We start from the raw sequence: 20,303 nt of genomic DNA, 5'->3' as shown, positions 1-20,303 counted from the left end.
GAGCAAACCAGCTCCGGTTAGCTACTTGCTCGCGTAGCTACGTGGAGCTCTCTGGCTGTGAGGGAACGATACGGGTCTCTGATTGCCCGAATAGTCCAATCACGTGAAATAAGAAACGATGTCGTTGGCCAGGGCGCACATTTCTGTGCCCGAAGATTCACGGTTTTATCAGACAATGATAAGCCGTCCTTGCCGCAACGACCGTGAAATGTTTACTCGCTCCTGTACACACACGTTAGGGCGGCGCGCGTAAAAGGGGGCGGGGCTTCTCTCCGTGATGAGTGGCGATATATTATTTTTGGTCACATTTAACTTAAGTGGTTGTTGACAGGCTTATGGTCTCCCACACACATTTAGCGCGTCAACACGCTATATTTCTTATTTAAATTATTTGGCATATAATGTTTTTTGACAGTATATATAATATTTTTTTCTTCTTCTTTTTTCTTTTCTTCATCTCAACATTTTAACAGGGCGGCGCCCTAGCGCCCTCTATTGACGCTCCGCCACTGTCATGATGTATGTACAAATATGCTGCAAATTAACCATGAACATTAAATATCAGAGGAAATAAACGGCATTAAATACATATTTATCAAGAACCTAGTTAGTTAACAGAGACGATGGGTACATTTAATTAAATGTATGGTTTACATAAGCGTATACCGTGTATATATCAGAGATGATGGATCTAATTGGCTGCTGCTGCTCTCGTGACGCTGGATGCGGAAGTCATTCACACCATGGCGCTAGATGTTACGACGTGTGTGGCATTTTCACAAGAAGTACAATACAAAATACAAAATACAAACAAGTTAGATACGCTGGTCTAACTTGTTTGTATAAGACAAGAATTACGGCGCCAGTCATGGCAAAACCCGCTACCGCCACCTACTGGCGAACACAAGTATTGCCTCATTATGTCGGTACCGTGTTGGAATAAATGTTAAATATTTAACTACAAAGCCGCCACTGATAGAAAGAGAGCTGGATGCAACGTTTTTAAGAGCTCCATAGCATCATGGGACTGTATGTAGATCTAGTTGACGGAAACGAATATTATTATTTTATTCATTTTCTGCCAATAGATTCCCCTAAATGCTACACACTAATCCTTTGGGTAACGTGTTACCATCAACTTTAATGAAGTCGTGATATTTAGTATCTGGTATTGAAGAACCCATCAGACTGCTGCCATCTAGTATACTTTATATAGCGCACTGCAGTCAATATGCAATCTTTAATTGCTACGAGTTGTATGGTTTTCTAGCCCCCACACCATGGATCCAGACTTATCCATGGGAGTGAAACGTATAATCATAAGATTTAAATATTGCTGATTTACTGGCCAGTCAAATATATTCCACAGCTTGACCCCTAAAACACGCCCAGTGCGATGGAGTATAGGCGAAACAAAATGACAGTTACCACGCTTGGTCGGCAACTGTGAAGTGGTTTGTACCTCCACGGCCACCGTCGCAATACTCGAGGACGTAGGTGGCGGTGGTCTGCCATATTGTATCTGATACAGCAGAAATCATACACTGGCACAGGCACACACCGGCGACGGAGGGAGGCGAGGACCGTTGGCTTGAAGAAACTCAGCTAACGGGGAAGCATTCCGGTCGTGGTATTGATCTAGGGGGTAAATATCCATTATTCTGTTGATAATGCAGGCTCCCGCTCTCTGCGGAAACTAGCGAGCTTTCACGTTAGCTATACTAAGGTTAGCGGGCTAGCAACTTGGGCCCGCCTCGAGCTGATAAGTTACTAACACCTCCTGCTCTATTCGTGTCGGGGGGGGTCTAGCTAACGAATACGTACTTGCTTTCCCTTAAGTCATCGGATAATACAGCCGGTTTATCTGCTTCATGAAATACAGTCTCTAAACGCCATGTAACGTTACATCTTCAGTTAGCATGCGGATGTCGACACAACGTTAACATTAACTCGCTGTTTCTACTAATGTCGCATACATTCTAAGCTGTAACGATTACGTTTAATATGACGTTAGTTTAACGGGTCGACTTAAATTGTGCATTTATCATTGCCCCTTTCAGGTGGAAGACGGCAGTGGGAGCGTTTGTGAAAGTTGCGAATTGATTTGAAATGAGTCCTGATTGGTGGACCGCTCGTAAATGTAACGTTAACTCAAATGAATGCCCGAATCGATCCGGAGTTATCGTGTTGCATGGCGGTGTCTTTAAAGTTTATAGGCTCTTATTTAGTATTACACCAGACACACTATCTTGATATTAACCTAACTTTATTGTACACTCCAAGGATCAAGTGTGTTCTTGCTTTTCTCACCGGAAGTAAAAGACGTCCGGTCTGCAATATGCAGCTTAACGTATTGAACGACACAAATGCGCATGTAGCGTTCAATTTTACACGTGGAAAAATGTGTCCACATTATCATTTAAACTGCCCAATATAACATATTTGACTTGAAGCACCGTTGCAGTTTGTTTATGCCTACATACATTTAGAACAATTAAATTAATTTGGTTGGTAAGAATTCCGGGTATATATTTTGTGTGTGTATGTCAAAATGAAAACCTTTTCAAGCAGACCAGACACATGAGTTCCTTAGTTTTTTTTAACATGTGCTGAACGTTTTCCGTTGTTCAACGTTACTTACTTGACCTAGGTCGGAAAGAAATTAAAGTGTTCAGTTGGTCTGTCAGTATTGTCATTCACATAATGGATTTGGCTGTTTGAATGAGATCAATAATTAGACAGCGTTCTGCCCTAATAATTGAACAGGCTGTGTCAATACTTTTCAGTCAGTGGTGTTTTAAACAATGAATGTAAGAATGAACATTCGACGAGAGCTAGAACTAATTTAATCCATTTCTATCTGTGAGCTTGAGGCTTTGCTTTCTTCTCGCGACAACATTGTTTTTGTTAGTTGTTAGTATACAAGCCTCCACGCAATTGGTTTTGTCACCTCAGTCCCAAAAAAATATTTCACTGCAGTCTGCGTCAACTGTCAAATTCAAAGATTGTATTTTTATTGCCGAGGAGCGCTTCATCCTAGCTTTTCATAAAAGAGTCCGTCAGAGAGAGCTGTTTTAACGGTAAATGGACCTGTACTTGTATAGCGCTTTTCTAGTCTTCTGACCACTCAAAGTGCTTTAACACTACATTCACTGTACAGGAGCAGTCGGGGTTAAGTGTCTTGGACACATCAACATGGGCTAGCGGAGCCGGGGATTGTACCGCCGATCCTCTGAATGATGACGAGTCACGACTGAGCCACAGTTACCCCACAATGTTTATGTTACTATGACAACAATATCTTGACAACAGACAACCACGGTTGTGTCACGCCTTTGCTTGGTATTGTCTATATGGGCTACTATATTGGTTCAGCATTGTTTGTTCATCACTAGCACCAACCGGAGGATGCTTTACCTCATACTTTGCATGGATGAGCTTGTCGTCATCGGACAGCCGTAACTTTAAAGCGAGGAGGACCATCTGTCGAAGATTATTGAATACGGCAATGAAAGTACAAAACTCACCAGCAACATTCAATGTCCTCCCGGCACAAATCAGTATCAGTCTTTATTTTGGTCGTTTCTGTCCAACATGTAAAGCTACAAACGAATAGGACCAAATCATGCACTTTCTCTTTTTTCTACAGTGACTTCACCAGCGCCTTTTGGAAAACAGATCGGCAATTGAAAGTGCTCCGAGCGGTGGCACAAAAATGGCAGATCGTTCAGAGAACAAACCTACTGGGCACGGCACCTTTTCTCTTGACGGTCTCCTCATTGGCAATACTTTTTAAGAAGTCGCTGGCGCTCAGAAGAAATGCTAAATGAACACGACCTTAAGAAGGAACACGTCATAATTCCCACTCGTATCTATTTTATATTGCTCTAATGTCATCTGCTTAAAACAACTGATTTAGTCAAGTTTCTGCCCAAAAAACTTTCACAAGATAACATTTGAAAACATGACAAACGTAATTTATCTGCTGCCAATACTCATTTTTACTGAATATAGAATTACCTTTCATCATGTAACTCAATGGAACATCTGTATGTGAGCTGTTATCTCCGGTGCTGCCATTGTTACTAGTTCTCCTCCAGCTGATTCACCATAGACTTGTTGTTCACAATGTAACATCATCACGGATTGGCGACTAGACGGCATTTGTTCCGATGTTCTGATCGCATATAATATTTTTCATATAGTATTTATATGTTTGGCAGTAAAACTATATTTCAAAGAGATATGGTTAAACTGTAATAATCCTCGGTTCACCTATGTGCCGAGCCATGGTGTGAAAGGGATGGTTCTGTATGGATAACAGACAGTTGCACCACAGTAGAGTAATTCTGATGAATCTTCTACGGCACAATGCCAACCATCCACTTTTGTGTGGATTTTCTGTGATTGTATGGATGGAGACACTGCTGACACCCCTGTATCGATATTCACAGGAATTACATTTCTCTAATCCTTAAATTCCCCTCTAATCTTTTTCAGCTATTCCACCGAGTCCCTGGTGGCCCCCCCCCCCCCCCCCCCTGTCCTCGAGCCTTTTGGTATCAACCCCTACTGTCCTTCTGCTTCCTCCCTCCCTCCCACCCTGGACTTCGACCATCTTCTGCTGCATTAAGATCTCCCAACCATCTCTGCCAAGCTGTCGGACATGTCAGGACCCGTGCCGAGCCGGGCCCGAGTGTACACAGAGATCAACACTCACCGGCCCAGGGAGTACTGGGACTACGAGTCCCACGTGGTTGAGTGGGGGTAAATACCTTGATGATCCTTACACAACATTTGCAGCATGCTGCTTGACGCCTCCTCAACCCAGCTGATGTTTGGTTGTGTGTTTTGTTGTCCTTAACAGAAATCAAGACGATTTTCAATTGGTGCGTAAACTGGGGCGTGGCAAGTACAGCGAAGTCTTTGAGGCAATCAACATTACCAATAATGAGAAGGTGGTGGTGAAGATACTCAAGGTAAATCTATGCAGAGACTTGGATCAAGTCAGTGGTTTTAATTGAATGGTGTAATCCCGTCTGCTTAACTCTGCCTCGTCCTCTTCCTTCTAGCCTGTGAAGAAAAAGAAAATTAAGCGTGAGATCAAGATTTTGGAGAACCTACGCGGAGGCCCAAACGTAATCGCCCTCATCGATATAGTAAAAGACCCTGTGGTAAGTATAGTATAGTGAACACTTGACACTTTGGTCTTGAGTTCTAAAGGGGCCATATTTAATTTAATTAAGTTTATATTCTTAATGACATGATTTATATTTTTGAAAACATAAACTTATGTTGGGTTTCTGATTACTGTACCAATAGCGTGGAAAGCCTACTACCTGTGCAAGCTTATCATTTTCACTTAGGAAGTATGTGTCTGTAAGTACTTGGCCAGCTGTAGCTGAAAGTTGGATACATGTATTTGATGTTACACCGCCTGCTTCGATCTTGTGCCAGGGCTTAAATGTTCACACTATTCCATTTATAAAGTAAACAATGAAATGTATAGACGGACTTGCAAATAATGAAAAGTAATATATTGTTGTGACCCAAGGTTTACCTTCTTCCCTCATTGCAATTAAAGATCCTGGCAGAGTCCTGCTTTAGGATGCATCCATTGTCATTAATTTAAACAATTGCGAAAACAAATTGACTCACTAGTTGAACGAAGATTGCTGACTCCGCTGATACTTGATACATCACGAGGCATTCATAAAGTACAAACACTCTTTGGCGTTATTGTAAGCTCATTTAATTTAATGCTCATACAAACGAAGCAATTTAAAGACATCACATGGGCTCTGGCAACTTTTGACTTTAAAGGCTGGTTTATAGAATATAAAACAATTTGTAGATACATTGTGAAAGTTGGTTGGTTAGCTGCAGCTCGAGTTCATACTGTAAGCAACAAATGACCATTTGTGGGTATGGTCAGCATACTTCACGTGTGTATTTAAAACATTGTCAAAACACAATTTGCAAGCAACAGTTCTAGATGCCGAGCATTGGATGAAAAAACCCTCTTAAGCCAACATCAACTTCTCTTCAATCTCTATTTTGGTGAAAACTAGAATGAATCTAGAAATATTGAATCTCTGAATGACTATCGATCAATGGTGAAGGTGTTAAGACTTAATAAGAGAAACCAGAGTTTCTAAAATATTGGTGGCAAGCTGTGGTTGTCAGTCCACATGCAGCTGGAGTTTCCATGCTTGCATATGTACAGACAATAAATGGCCATTTGGAGACTTTGACATTGTGTTGCTTACAGTGTGACTGTGGTTAGTTTATATCAGTGCCATAGCTTGTTACAGCGCTTCAGTCAAATAGATGCATTTCATAATATTTAACACATTTTCTTCAGTCCCGGACGCCTGCCTTGGTCTTCGAGCATGTTAACAACACAGACTTCAAGGTAGGTAACATCTTCACTCTATAAAACATTGTTGTGCAGGATCATGGAAACCTCCTTTCTTGGCACACTCGTTGTTTTCCTGTGCACTAGTGTGTGTATTTGATGGAGGAACAAGAAAGTCCAGTGCTATGTCTTCGGTGCCAGAAAGTCAACCTTCTTCTGGTTCTATCCTCAATCGCTGGCATATTTCCACAGTTCTGTGTTTTGACTCATGTATGACAGGTCTATCAACCTGCATGGCCTCTTTCACTGGCCCAATTACATTGCTTTTGTCTCTAGCAACTGTACCAGACCCTGACAGACTACGATATCCGGTTCTACATGTACGAGATCCTCAAGGTGAGTCTTCCTCGGTTCAGCTGCCTTTCTGCTCGTAGTGTTTAAAATCTAAATGCCCTGAAGGTGGTAAAGCATGCAGTCCTTAAACAAGATCGTCTGCCTTGACTTTATTTTTCTCTGCTGTTTTGTACATGCTTGGGAACCTCTACAGTACCAAGCCTCTGTTTAGGCCATCATCGCTGTGTATGTTGAGTAATAAACAGTCTTCTTGTAATCTGTTGCTGTTTTGGAATTACTTCGAAACCACCAACAGTAACAGTGTGACCAGTGGATCACACAGTTCCTTTGCCCTTGTTTGTAGGCCCTGGACTACTGCCACAGCATGGGGATCATGCATAGAGATGTGAAGCCACACAACGTAATGATTGATCATGAACACTGCAAGGTGAGTGATTTAAGGGAACTTTCACACCTACCTCGTCTCGTTCAGATCTTTCAGTTTGATCCATAACAAAATAACTAGGTCGATCGAAGTTTGTCACATTGACTGTTGACAGAAGAGAAGCATTTTGCTGAAGCATGCGTTGAGCACTTCATGCAAGAAGTGAATCAGTGGAATTTAACTAGGGAAGCTCGAAGCATCATTCAGAACTTTGATTTACATTTGTTCCCCCCCCCTCTCTCTCTCACAATCAAACCCTGGTCTTACAAAAAGGGTTGATCAAGTTTCGGATCAAATGGAACCAAGCTGCCCTGTTTAGAGAGATTCCTTTTGAATGTTTTGTACTTTTAGAAAAATCAAAGGAAGTTCTCGATGGCCAGCGTAATAGAAATAGAGTAGCTTTTGATTGATAGTTCAGTGTGTAATGGAGAGAGAGAGAGAGAAGAGTTGTTCTCGCTCACAGCTCCGTGAATGTCTCCGACTTCGTGAATGACTTCCGCTTCCAGCGCCACGAGAGCAGCAGCCAGTTAGATTCATCAGCAGCGGAGCAGCTCGGCGCTGATTGGCTCTCACAACGCAGCGTTCTGTCTGTCCTCTCGCTCCGCAATTTTTTCTCCTGCGCCGCTCTGCGCTCAACTCAACTTTTTTTAATACTCCGCGACTTATTGAGTGATGTAATAATCGCGCGACACAACGAATCGATAATGATAATCGTTGCCAACTATTTTAATAATCGATTTTATCGATTCGTTGTTGCAGCCCTAGTTCAGGGAACCCAACTTTAACCAAAAGCAATGATTATTGCTGCGGTTTGGCTGCTACATCTCTACTTCTGTTCTTTTTCACCATTCTCTAGTTATAATAATACATATAATTTCTATAGCGCTTTTCATAGTACTCAAAGCGTCTTTGAGTACTATGAAAGTTGGACTCATTCATTCAATAATGTCTGACAAAGAAGTCAAAATCTTTTTTATTGTGTTGAACACTAATGCGTTGCCTGTTTGCAGCTGCTAAGTGCTTAACTTCTGTCTGCAGTTGCGTCTTATTGACTGGGGTCTGGCCGAGTTCTACCACCCAGGACAGGAGTACAACGTCAGAGTCGCCTCCCGCTACTTCAAAGGACCTGAGCTCCTGGTGGACTATCAGGTACGGCTGTGGGCTCGTATGCTTTGGGTGGAGTCGATAAGTTGTAGGTATCTGATGGCTGATGGTAGACTTTCTGGTAGGCCCCCACTTTGCATTTATCTTTAGTGCTGCAACTAACGATTATTTTAATAATCGATTCATCTGTGAATGATTTATCGATTAATCGAATAAAAAACCCCCATTAATTTCCAACCCTTTATTAAAAAACATTAACGGAGATAAGCCCCGCCCCCTCACCGCCGTTATTTGCGATTGTGAGGGGGTGGGGCTTATCTCTGTTAATTTGCTCCATGAAGGGTTTCCTCTACCTCCACGCTCAACTTTTTAAATACTCAAACATCTCTGCGACTTATTGAGTGGCGTAATAATCGTGCGACACAACAAATCGATAATGAATTTCATTATCGATTCGTGCAAACTATATATATTTTACATGTATTGTGAGACACTGCTGGTCAGATGTCGGTGTGGGTTTGGAGATGGTTCATCTCAAATCTACTGTTGAACTTCATTTATTGGTGTTTTTGAATGCATCAAAAAACGTTATCCATAATTCCCCACTGAGAAATATAATTCTATTGGGTTGCTTTTGCGGCCGGTTACAATGGTGGAGATGTTATACAGTTAATTATTGCAGTCTTTAGTGTATTGGATTTTATTAAATGGATGGTGATGTTGTGGTAGGAACTATCTGAACTCGGCATTGAAAGCATTTAAAGTTGTGAGTGTGCGCGCGCCTCGCTCAGCCGTGATGCGCGCACACAGGTGAGCACACCTCAGTGTTAAATTAAGCTTAGGGCACCAACATGGCTAGCGGCACTAGTCCCGCCCACCTGAAGCTGTAAACCCAGGGGAGACACTCAACTCGATTACTATTGATCCAAACAGAACGAGGGTTCGGCTGTAGCCTCCTTGAAACATACTATTGAGAACATATTCGCTGACATGCACGTGATGAACACAGATTTATTTTATTTATTTATTTTCCATCGAGGACTTTTTTTTGCCTTAGGCGCTCGGAATTTGTCATAGGCGCTCGGGAAAACGGGTTAGTCGCTCGCCCAAATTTTCTCTATGCAGGAAAAACCCTGAAAAGCGTGGTTCATGCATTTTTATATTCTTCATGATCCATCATTGCACATTTAGACAATGTTCGGTTGGATTTCATGACGTAACAACTCATTGAAGTGTTGGCGTCTCTGCTTTCTTCCTGCCTGTGCTCCTTGACCTGTACCATGTGTTACAGATGTATGACTACAGTCTGGACATGTGGAGCTTGGGCTGTATGTTGGCCAGCATGATCTTCAGGAAGGAGCCCTTCTTTCATGGCCATGACAACTATGACCAGGTAAACGCTGCTTCATCAGAAGGCTACAGTTAGGGTTGTGGCTTTCTCTCCAGGATCATTGTGGTAGCGCTGCTTCGACATCGATGGCATTTCTGCCCACAGATCTTGTGGGAGTGGCGACTGCCCAGTCTTTTCTGTTACTGACTTGTTACATTACATTACATTACATGTCATTTGGCTGACGCTTTTATCCAAAGCGACTTACAGTACTGTTACATTCATTCACTGTAGACGCAGCTACAGGGAGCAACTCAGGGTTAAGTGTCTTGCTCAAGGACACATCGACTAGGGCGGTGTTTGAACCTCCAACCCCCTGATTGAAAGACGGACCTGCTACCCACTCACCCATAGTCGCCCACTTGTCTGTGTAAAATGTAGATTTGTCTGAAAGGGTGAAAGTACCTCGTACAAACAGTTTGTTCCTTGTTTGTGTTCCTGTAGTTGGTGAGAATAGCCAAGGTTCTGGGAACTGAAGACCTTTACGATTACATCGACAAGTACAATATTGAGCTGGAACCTCGCTTCAACGACATTCTGGGGAGGTGAGAAATATGCAGGCTTTGTTTTTGTTTTTGTATTTTTCCTCATCATTTCTTTTCTTTTTTCATTTCAATATTTGTTTGCATATTACCACGATAGATTACTTCAAATAAATTAGTTGATGATGATAAATATTTTGGTTAATTCACTGTCTATTAGAAGTGGACTGAAAGGAGATGAATCGAGTGAAAACATATCTTGTATCTGATTCGATAAAACAGATGTAGACAAACTGCATAATTTTGAGCTAAATAAAGGTAATCTATTGCAATGTTTGCGATCGCAATACTCAGCGTATCGCAAAAAACACTTGAATTGGCCATAATATCGTATTCTGATCAAATTGCATCATCGGCCCTCTTTGGATTCCCACCCCTCCTAAAACGGGTCCAAATAATTTCATTTGCGACCTCTGGAGTTGATCGCTGCTCCATGCTTCCATGAGTTATCTCTTCATTACAGCAATGTGTCGGTGTCCACCTTCTTCAGTGTGAATTGATGTCGGAATGAAGTGTGTTCATCGGTCTTTGGCCTCTAGGCATTCTCGGAAGCGGTGGGAGCGGTTTGTCCACAGCGAGAACCAGCACCTGGTCAGCCCCGAGGCTTTGGATTTCATGGACAAGCTTCTGCGCTATGACCACCAGGCGCGGCTCACCGCCCGCGAGGCCATGGACCACCCTTACTTCTGTGAGCCCATGGCCAGCCAGTGTTTGATGCCTATGAGATGAATAGCATGTCGATGATAAAATAAGCTACGCATTCTTTCTCCCGCAGTCCCCATCGTGAAGGATCAGTCTCGCGTGGCTGGAGCCAACCTGCCCGGTGGGAACACGGCTGTCGGCTCAGCCGGCATGATCACTGGTGAGACGACACGCAGAAAGTGATCACACTAGAGAAAACATTTATATTTCATCAACATCACGCCATTGTGTCCCTGCTGTCGTATTTCGATTTGATCCCATGTCCTCAGAATTCCGACTCTTAGTACTTTCCTCTACCAACTGTAGATTTTTTTTTAAGGATACAGGGAATGTAATCCAACAGGTGAGAGGGGATATTGGTCTATGGAAATACACTACCCATGTAATATACAATTAAGATAATTATGATAGCGTCAAATTATATGCTACTTAGGGCAGGCAACAAATGTAAAATGAACAATATACAAATGGTTATTAATATACAACAGGTTATTTACTACTTTATTTTGTCCACGGAGAGTAACATTGAGTCCTAACAGCAACTCAAACTTGAAACGTTAACAAGTAGGAAGCCGACCTCCCTCCAGCCAGCTCCCACCGTACTTAGGTTTTTGTATTGAAATGAGGAGGGATTTGATGGAGAACTCCTCATTTCAATCAGCCGTTCTTTGTCCATTGTGACACTTTCAAAGCAGGCGACAGAAATAAATAGAAAGGTCAGCTGTGTAGAATTGCGTTGCTCTCGGCCAATGAGGCCGTAGCCTGCATGTCGTCTACTGCCTGCGCTGCAGTGCCACAGAGCAACTGGAAACGTTGTTTTCACTTATAAAATGAGATGTAATAATTAGCAGGCAGACAACTTCATATCGAGCCGCTACATGGACAGAAGATTTTCAAAAATACTTCTAATGACCGCAGCCCTAAATCCCAGTCGAACCACGTCATGTTGGTGAGATGTGATGATTGTTGTACATTCAGGGTAAAGGGTAGTTGTCTGAAGTTCGGAATGGATCAAATGTATTGACGTGACATGAGTTGGGTCAGTTCGAGTCCCAGTGTCTGTGTTGGTAAATTCTTGGTGTGTGTGTAACTGTTCCTCTGGCTCCCCTCCCTCAGGTCTCTCTGCCGTGCCAGCCTCCACTGCCCTGGGCCCTCTCACTGGCGCTCCGGTCCCATCTGCTGCCACCAACGTCCTGAGCACCCCGGTGCCTGCCGCCCCGCAGTGACGCCCCACCCAAATCCACATCCCCCTGTCCCTCCTCCCCCCCTACCCCTCTGGGCAGGTGCTAGAAGACAGGGTGCCACTCTGCCAGCCCTCACTCCATCCAACTTAACTTCGGCGTGAGCTCGCCCGCCACCGACTTCCCAATGGGCCGAAGGACGCCGCCGTCGTAAGAAAAGAACGATTATCCCTCCGTTCCTTTTCCTCTTCGAATGAACTCGTTAACCTGACATCTGAAATGAATGTTCTGTGTAATTTGAGATATACAGGTATTCCTTTCATTATTCCCCACTAGCCGTGCGAGTGCGTGTGTGTGTGTGTGTGTGTGTGTGTGTGTGTCTCATCATTTTTCCATTTGGATTGTGAAAGCAGTGGTCAAAGTAAATCGGCAGAAGGCGAGAGAAAGATGTCGGCTGATGACCACAAGGAACTCTCCTGTATAGTTTACTCCTGCAGCATCGTCAAAAACCAGACCCGATGACACTTAATCAGCCTCCGCACGCGAGCCTGAACCCTCCAGATCCGTCTCGTGGAAGTGTGTTGGTGCTGTTCAGTGCTCCAGGTGTATGTGGACACGATGACACTTTAACACTTTCCCTGCCCAAATAGTTCTGTCTTGCCTTTTTCTTACCAAACCACATCACCAGTCTTCTTTTTGATATGCGATGCTCCGTCATGAGTTTTTTGTTGTTGTTTTTTGTGTCGAAACGTCCCGGACTGCTGGATACAGGTTCACCACCACCGAGTGGTTTCGATCAACTCAAGTGTTGTACTCAGATCTCTTTAAGGAGCCAGGTAAGGTTCATTCAGGTTCTCAAAGAAAATGGTTTCTCAAACGTGCTGCTCTCCAGTTCCTTGAATGACTTAAAGTGGCTTTTCTTGAATGACTTCAAGACATAACCAAAGTTTACTCAGTCGGTTGGAAGACGAGATTGACCAAACCTAGTGTTGTTTAGTGGGAGTTACTCGTACTGTAATGCAGGTTGACAAGGTGGGTTCTAGTATATAGACGATGAAACGTGATAGAAGAATCATGTGCAGGAGACTGAAGTGCTTTCAGGGTTGTTGTAAAGTTTAGTTCTGTAATATGTGGAGACATGGGTGAGCTTTGTGATGAGTAAAACACTGGACTGGCTTTCACCGACACGTTAATGGTGTTACTGGAGGTCACTTGTGGAATAGCACTTAAAGGTTAGGAACGGTCGAGTTCTCCGCCGTGTTTTAGTGCCAGAGTTTGAAAGTACATTTTAGACCCTGCTCTGTACATACGCATCTTTTTTTCCCTTTATTTCTTTTCCGAACCTGCAAAATGCAAATAAATCCAAACGTGTATACATTGACCCGAGAACAGAGCAGTTTGAGTCCCTACATCACTGTATATATTTTTATGTCCTTATGTAGAAGACTAGTATTTGAGAAATATTTGTGTAAATAAACATGTGTTTTATTTATCAGGAACATCTGACTGATTTTTGTATCACGTTCACACACACACACACACACGGCTTAGCAATCAATAATGCTCCTTTTTGAAAGGATGAGTCGTCCCCCATTATTTAAAATGGATTGTTTCTAGTGCCATATGTAACATACTGGTTATGATGGTTTGTTGGATTCCTCCTGCCCTTACTGGCTGTGAAGTGATCCCTTCTGACACTGAGGGTGCATTACATCTCAGACACTTTTATCCAAAGGGACTTACAATAAGTGTATTCAACCATGAGTATAAACTCGGAACAACAAGAATCAAGAATGAGGCATTTCTTCAAGAAAGCCAGACTACAAAAGTACCAGAAGTAAGTGCCATTCAAGTGCCACTGAAGTGTTGATCTGTTTTTATTTAAGATCGTCAGAAAAGATGTGTTTTTAGTTTCCGGCGGAAGATGTAGAGACTTCCTGATGTCAGTGGGGCGCTCGTTCCACTGCTGAGGAGCCAGGACAGCAAACGGTCTTGATTTTGTCGAGTGATTATCTCGAAGTGAAGGAGCGCTGTAAAGACTTCCACATATTACAATATGCAAACTTGTGCTTCCTCGCTTGACCCGGAAAGCGCAGAGTATCTTCCAATCACTTCATTCCACCACGAGGAGGGAGGAGGGAGGAAATTCCAGTGTATCCTTTGTGGAAGTCTTTACTGCACCACTGATGTAAAAGTTGGCAGAAATAATTTTGTGACCAGCCCTTCATTGCTCACCGCATGCCTTAATGGCATTTCACTTTGAGATGACTGACATTATTGACACATTTGAGATAATAATGCATCCAATTCAACTGATTAGCCTCACTCAGGGTGAGAGGGCAGCGGTTGGCACATTAAGGGGGCCCGGGTTCCTTTCCTGGACCGGCTCTTCGGTGTGGAGTTAGCATGTTCTCCCTCTGTCATCGTGGGTTCTCTCTGGGTTCTCCGATAAAGATTAAACCCCGTCTTCGCCCGGTGTCGGCTGGGATCGGCTCTGACCCAGTCTGTGGGAATGACTGCGCCCTAAGACGGGTCCCAATCACTGCCAAGTTGGTGGTTCAGTACACAATCACATCTGCATGTAGAAACACAACACAAGGGCTCTAGTTTTTTTTACACACGTTTTGACATCACAGGCCAATTAGGAAAGGATTACTTTGTTGATTTAAAACAATTCAGATTGAATTTGGAACTTATCCCTTTTAATTGGGATTGACAAAGGTAAAACTTTGAATGTTACAATCAGGTTGGGAACATGTTGAACACGGCTGCTGACCAAAAAAGCTAAAAACTAAGATACAATGATGTGCAGTAGCTTTATGAAAAACATATTTACTTAAATAAATGTAAACACAGAAAGTCACAATGTTTTTTACAAAAGTCAGACACTCAAACATCAGGTTCAACAGAAGAGAGCCTCATATGATCATATCCCATAATGAATCACCCTGAGGTGCTGACTCATTGCACTCTCTGGTAATGTGGGGAAGGGTTTCTCCATCTGTTTATGCAGCAGCACGCCTCGACTTGGTAAAACCTGCAAGACGGGGCCAAAGACACACACATGAGTGTCTCAGGCCACTGCACGTGATTAATTAGATTATTTAATCAGACAAATATAGATCCTACTTGTTTAAACGGAGCTCCTCGTCTATCTCCTCCAGAGTCTTCCCTTTGGTCTCCGGTAGCATGAAGTAGAAGAAAACCACAGCGGCCACAGCGGTCAACCCGTAGAGGAGAAACATCCCCGACAGACCAATCGCACCTGTTGATGACGAGCACAGCTCACTCTCTGCTGGCCATCATTTTCACTCATTTCATGGAAATCAATGAGTTATGTTATAACCTTTCATAATCTCTATAGCTAGAGTTGGTTATAGTTTTATAAAAATGTTATATTTATTATAATTCTCATTACATCCTAACGTAAATCAATAAATCTGACGCTCAGACAGAAAAATAAAAATGACTGATGCGCACGTCCAATCGTGACATTCGTCCCGAAGATGCTACACGCCAAACATTTTGAGTTGTTCATGAAATGCGCAGGTGTGATCAATCACTTTGGCTGAGTTCCATGTGGCTTTAAAACAAAATGTATTATCAGTTTCCAGTTACTTTTTTATTTCAGACCCATTTGCTTACGTGAAATGTCAATGGAAGGGAACCGCCATTGCCTTTAGTATTTACACCTGCACTTTCCGTGAAAACTGTGTCTGGGAACTCACCGATAAAATCCAAGAAGGTGAATGTGACCAGCAGGTTGGCAGCCCAGTTGAAGCAGTTGGTGAATGCGAAGGCCCTTCCTCTGATCGCGGCTGGAAATATTTCACTCAGGAGAAGCCAGGTCACTGGTCCAAGACAAAAAGAAACTGCTTAACTTCTGAACTCTAATTAGACACTCGACAGGCTCCATGTTGGATAATGTTATTTTTAAATACGATAAAGCTTCATTAGACATCTATGCACAAAAGCAGATTCAACATATTTAATCGATCTTGCCTCGTGAAGCTTTAAATGCACACAAATAGACACATTATAAGAGAATATACGAACTTGGTCCAAATCCAATGGAGTATGCACTGACAACAGCCATCATACACACAAGAATGATCCAGTTCTCGACCGTGCTCTGGACGCTCGGAGGAGGTGCCAGAGGGTCGTCCGGTTGCTTCTGTCCAACTTCATCTTGTGTGTCGTTATAGAGGAGCCTCTGGCTGTTGTGTAAAGGCGCGTCAACAACGGACCGATTACTAACAGTTAGATGATGCAGATAAGTTCTGTTGACGTTGAAGTCCTCAGAATCACAAGGCCTCTTGGCATTCATCGATGAACGTCCACTGAGGAGTCCAATGGTTATCAGACACACCGCCATCACGGAGCAGCCGCCGATGAGCAGAGGCCTCCGCCCCACCCGGTCCGAAAACACCATGGAGATCAGAGTCACGACCACTTTGACGAACCCCAAGCCCACGGACGCCAGCACCGCCGAGGCGTTGCTCTGAAAGCCCACCGAGTGGAAGATGGTGGAGGCGTACAGGAGGACATTCGGCTGGCCCGTGAACTGCTGAAAGAGGACCAGTCCGAGGCCGATGACTGTCCGAGTCCTCATGTTGTCTTTGCGTTGGAAAAGGCACATGCTGTTGTACCGAACCTTCTGGCTTTCCATGCCGGAGTCGACTTGTGAGTCATCTGCTTCGACCGAATTCATCACGTCGCTTTCAGTTTTGAAAGAATAATTTGGTCTTGAAGATTCCTCGGTGCTGGATGGGAGGAACCAGATGGAGACCAACTGAATCGTAGTTGGTACGATAGCTAATCCGAACATCCACTTCCATCCTCTTTGAGATTCCGACAGGATGTAGTTCATGGCGTAGGCTGCCAGGATTCCCAAGGTGATCCCGGCTTCATACAGCGTTACCAGGAAGCCCCTACGATCCGGGGTAACCATCTCAGACACGAAGATGCAGCAGGACATGGAGGATATACACATGGCGAAGCCCACCGTCATCCTGCCCACCACTAGTGCCGAGTAGGAGCCGATGAGGAGGACCAGGCTGCCGGTCAAGATCAAGACGTTGCTGAGGAGGATGGAGTTCCTGCGGCCACGGTGGTCGATCAAGCAGCCGCCCACGATGGAGGCCAGCAGAGCTCCTATCAACAGAGAGCTGACCAGAGCCTCCTGCTGGACACACGAGAGTCCGAACTCGGCCTTGAGCAGCAGCAGAGCACCTGAGATGATGCCCAGCTCGTAACCAAAGACCAGGCCGCCCAGAGTGGACACCACACTGGCCAACAGGAGGAGGGAGCTACCTAGAGGGAACGAGAACAGGCAGGGTGTAACTCTTCACACAGTACAAGCAACATGAGTTGCTCATGTACAGATGAATTATATATATATATATATATGTTTATTTAATATAAATACATATATCTAAAAAATATATATACCTTTAGTTAATATAAATATATATATATTAGGGCTGTGAAACGATTACAATTTTTAATCAGGTTAATCACAGGCTTCTGTTTTTTCGTCCGGATGTGCGCGCACACGCCGGCATCCGAGCTCTGCGGCGCGCGAGACGGAGATCGGAGTCGTGTTAACGCGACATGTAAAGACAGAATGACATCCTGCTGGTTAGAGACGACCAACAACAGACGGATTGGAAGCTCATTCTGCGCATGCGTTAAATGCGTTAAAAAACAAAAACTAGTTAATCCTGTAATTTAATTAACTGAGTTAACGCGTTATTTTTCACAGCACTAATATATATATATATAGTAACATCGGTGCAGTCTGTCTATTTCAAGTGTTTAACATGTTTTTCTTTCTAAAAGCTCAACCTTTGTGCAAAGTGCATCCCATCTGTGGATGGTTTTTGGACGTATTCATTCTGGTCGGTTCTGGATGAATGATACATGTTCTGATCCAACTGTTCTGCAGCTGCCTCCCATTAACCTGAGAGTCTTTCATGTGCAGTATCTATTGACAGAGATGCAAATGAGAGCTGCTGCATCTCAATAGCGTTTAGAAAGTAGCCTGTGTTCCATTCACGAGGAAAGATGGAGCTAAGAACAGCTTGTACCGACTGCAGATACAGTCCTCGTGTAAAACCGGACCTGAAACCGGACGGCTGTGTTTCACGTTTGATTGGTTGATTTGATTAGTTTGGGGATTTTTAATGACCCTTGATGGTCTCAATGTAGATTCAAAGGTTTTACATGTCAACTATCAGCAGCTGCCGTGCTCAAGTAGTGTTTCACAGGTCACACTGCTCACCCCTAAAATGTACTTCATGCATTAGTGGGCATTAGGACAGCAGTCCGTACAAAAATGCATCACTATGGAAAACCACTTACCCATAGCTTCTGTCCTGTTGCCTTCACATTTCAGTCAGGCTGTGCAGCTCTGCGTCCATCTCTAGGAAGACGTCCTCTGTGAAATATAAGCACACTTTATTAATATGATGATGATCATAATAACACAGACAATCTCGAGGTCCTGCAGAGCCCTCCTGGTCTGACACCCGCTTGGAGTCTTGTGTCCTGCTGCTCACAGGAAAAACAAGGGAGCCTGCAGGAGCCTGTTGCAGCCGTTGCCATGACAACCCTCTTGTTGATGGCCATGATTACATAGTCCACTCGAGTTGGGCTCAGTAGCTGGTTTAGTCTCATATTAACATCACCTGTGAATCGACGCCGCCTCCACGACTCAGACATCTGAGGAAGCGTTACGGACGAGTCCAAACACACTCAGCGTTTATGGTTTTGATTCGGTGTTGAATGAACTTATTTCCTATTTGTTGCTCGAAACAATATGTGGACTAATACAGGAAACGTCTCCCACAAAGTTTCACTGTAAAGATTCTAGTCCAGGCTTATAGAATCATAGTTATTCAGTAGTTTAGACGAACCTGCCTCCAGCTCAGCTCAGAGAAGAGAACTGTTGCAATGCCCCATTTTAACCAGTAGGGGGCATTTGTACCACAATATGTCGAATAGAAAATACTTTTTTCAAAAACGTCAAGATGAGAACCTAAATCCATCGATAACACTTAGAAATATACATATAGGTTGGTTTTAAGCTTATATGGGTGTTACTCCTTAAGTTTAAGGAAGTATAGTGTTTGTGTCATGTCATGGGTGAGCTATTTAACTTTACTTGACATTCTATCTCATATAGATCATATTTGATCTGCTTCTGTGTGGACATTCTCTATTATCCAGTAACTGTTGTCATATAAAAGTAGTGCAGTATAAAGTAGTCCCTCAAAGCAGTTGTGGAGAAAAAGTTTAAAGTGGCATTCAATGGAAATAATAAACTATAAAACGGTAATGAAGCTTCATGCTATCTGGGTATATTGAATAAATATACTAAGTTACATTCCACCACTTGGGTCTTTCTCCCCACTTTTAAGAGAATAAATAGTTAGTTGATAGTTCCTGTTGTGGACCACAGACCCGTTATCCAGGACTCGCACTGGTTCCCGGTGCAGGACAGGAACAACGGGACCGACGGATGGAACCTCCTCGCGCAGTTCGTTATGAGCTCCGCACACACTCCGGTCCCGCGGGGGACGGCTACAGTTCCGGCTATGAGACGTGAACTCGCCGTTAGCAGCAGAGAGGAGCGTGAAAGGGATGCTTCTGGAGGAGAAACACAGCTGTCCCTTCAGGAAGTCGGAGCTACGTGGCAGCGGTGTCAGGTTGCAGGAGGAGAAAGTTGATGGCGAAGTTTTGACGCCAGAGGTCGACTTCAGTCCCAGGAAGGAGAGGAGGAGCAGAGGAGCTCAACTCAAATGTAGATATACAGCGTGTTATTGTGTTACAGCCATGTAAATAATGAAATATATAAAGTACTTGCAGCATATGTACATTTGTAGGCCGAGTTTGAGGCCTGTCTGACACAATTATTTTTAGTAATATCACTGAATACTAAGGACGTGTCTTGTTTTCAATGTTTCGACTTAAATATTGAAGAATATTTTTTTGTTAAAAAAGAAGAAGCTGCAAATAGCATTTCTCAATACCTCTGCACTGTTATCTTTTCTGAGATCTTGCACATGTTTTTTTTAATTATTGTTTTGTATTATGCAGTGTAGGGTGAAAGATGCTTAGTGCAAATTAAGTAAAACTGCAAAACACCAATTGGATTCTATTATATATACACACACACACACACACACACACACACACACACACACACACACACACACACACACACACACACACACACACACACACA

General features: G+C 43.4%; 2 protein-coding genes and 1 non-coding gene across 4 annotated transcripts; 2 read left to right on the top strand and 1 right to left on the bottom strand.

Moving 5' to 3' along the window:
• The first annotated feature begins 1,482 nt into the window (after positions 1-1,482).
• Positions 1,483-13,554, top strand: csnk2a4 (casein kinase 2, alpha 4 polypeptide). The gene is made up of 13 exons (XM_056437017.1): positions 1,483-1,645; positions 4,501-4,767; positions 4,868-4,979; positions 5,073-5,174; positions 6,365-6,415; positions 6,695-6,754; positions 7,056-7,139; positions 8,175-8,285; positions 9,532-9,633; positions 10,075-10,175; positions 10,712-10,860; positions 10,948-11,034; positions 11,991-13,554. The coding sequence occupies exons 2-13, from the start codon at positions 4,667-4,669 to the stop codon at positions 12,098-12,100; spliced, it is 1,170 nt and encodes a 389-aa protein (XP_056292992.1). The 5' UTR covers positions 1,483-1,645; positions 4,501-4,666; the 3' UTR covers positions 12,101-13,554.
• On the top strand, positions 6,466-6,604 carry LOC130209119 (small nucleolar RNA SNORA57). The gene has a single exon (XR_008834555.1). It is a non-coding gene; the product is annotated as a small nucleolar RNA SNORA57 (small nucleolar RNA).
• Positions 13,555-13,916: 362 nt separating the features above from the next.
• Positions 13,917-19,731, bottom strand: slc2a10 (solute carrier family 2 member 10). Of its 2 annotated transcripts, XM_056437016.1 has the most exons (7): positions 19,520-19,731; positions 18,419-18,494; positions 16,112-17,368; positions 15,784-15,906; positions 15,185-15,320; positions 15,003-15,092; positions 13,917-14,630 (listed from the first exon to the last, which is right to left on the bottom strand). In XM_056437016.1, exons 2-6 carry the CDS (start codon positions 18,420-18,422, stop codon positions 15,017-15,019), a joined length of 1,596 nt encoding a protein of 531 aa, XP_056292991.1. In that variant the 5' UTR covers positions 18,423-18,494; positions 19,520-19,731; the 3' UTR covers positions 13,917-14,630; positions 15,003-15,016. The 2 variants fall into 2 exon arrangements, with proteins under 2 accessions (XP_056292991.1, XP_056292990.1); XM_056437015.1 differs by lacking the exon at positions 13,917-14,630 and having other exon boundaries at positions 14,736-15,092; positions 19,520-19,730.
• Between the last annotated feature and the right edge of the window lie 572 nt (positions 19,732-20,303).

The sequence above is a fragment of the Pseudoliparis swirei genome, chromosome 18, assembly GCF_029220125.1.
Source record: "Pseudoliparis swirei isolate HS2019 ecotype Mariana Trench chromosome 18, NWPU_hadal_v1, whole genome shotgun sequence".
In the NCBI taxonomy this organism is placed as follows: domain Eukaryota; kingdom Metazoa; phylum Chordata; class Actinopteri; order Perciformes; family Liparidae; genus Pseudoliparis; species Pseudoliparis swirei.
This window is presented reverse-complemented; position numbering and strand designations above follow the sequence as displayed.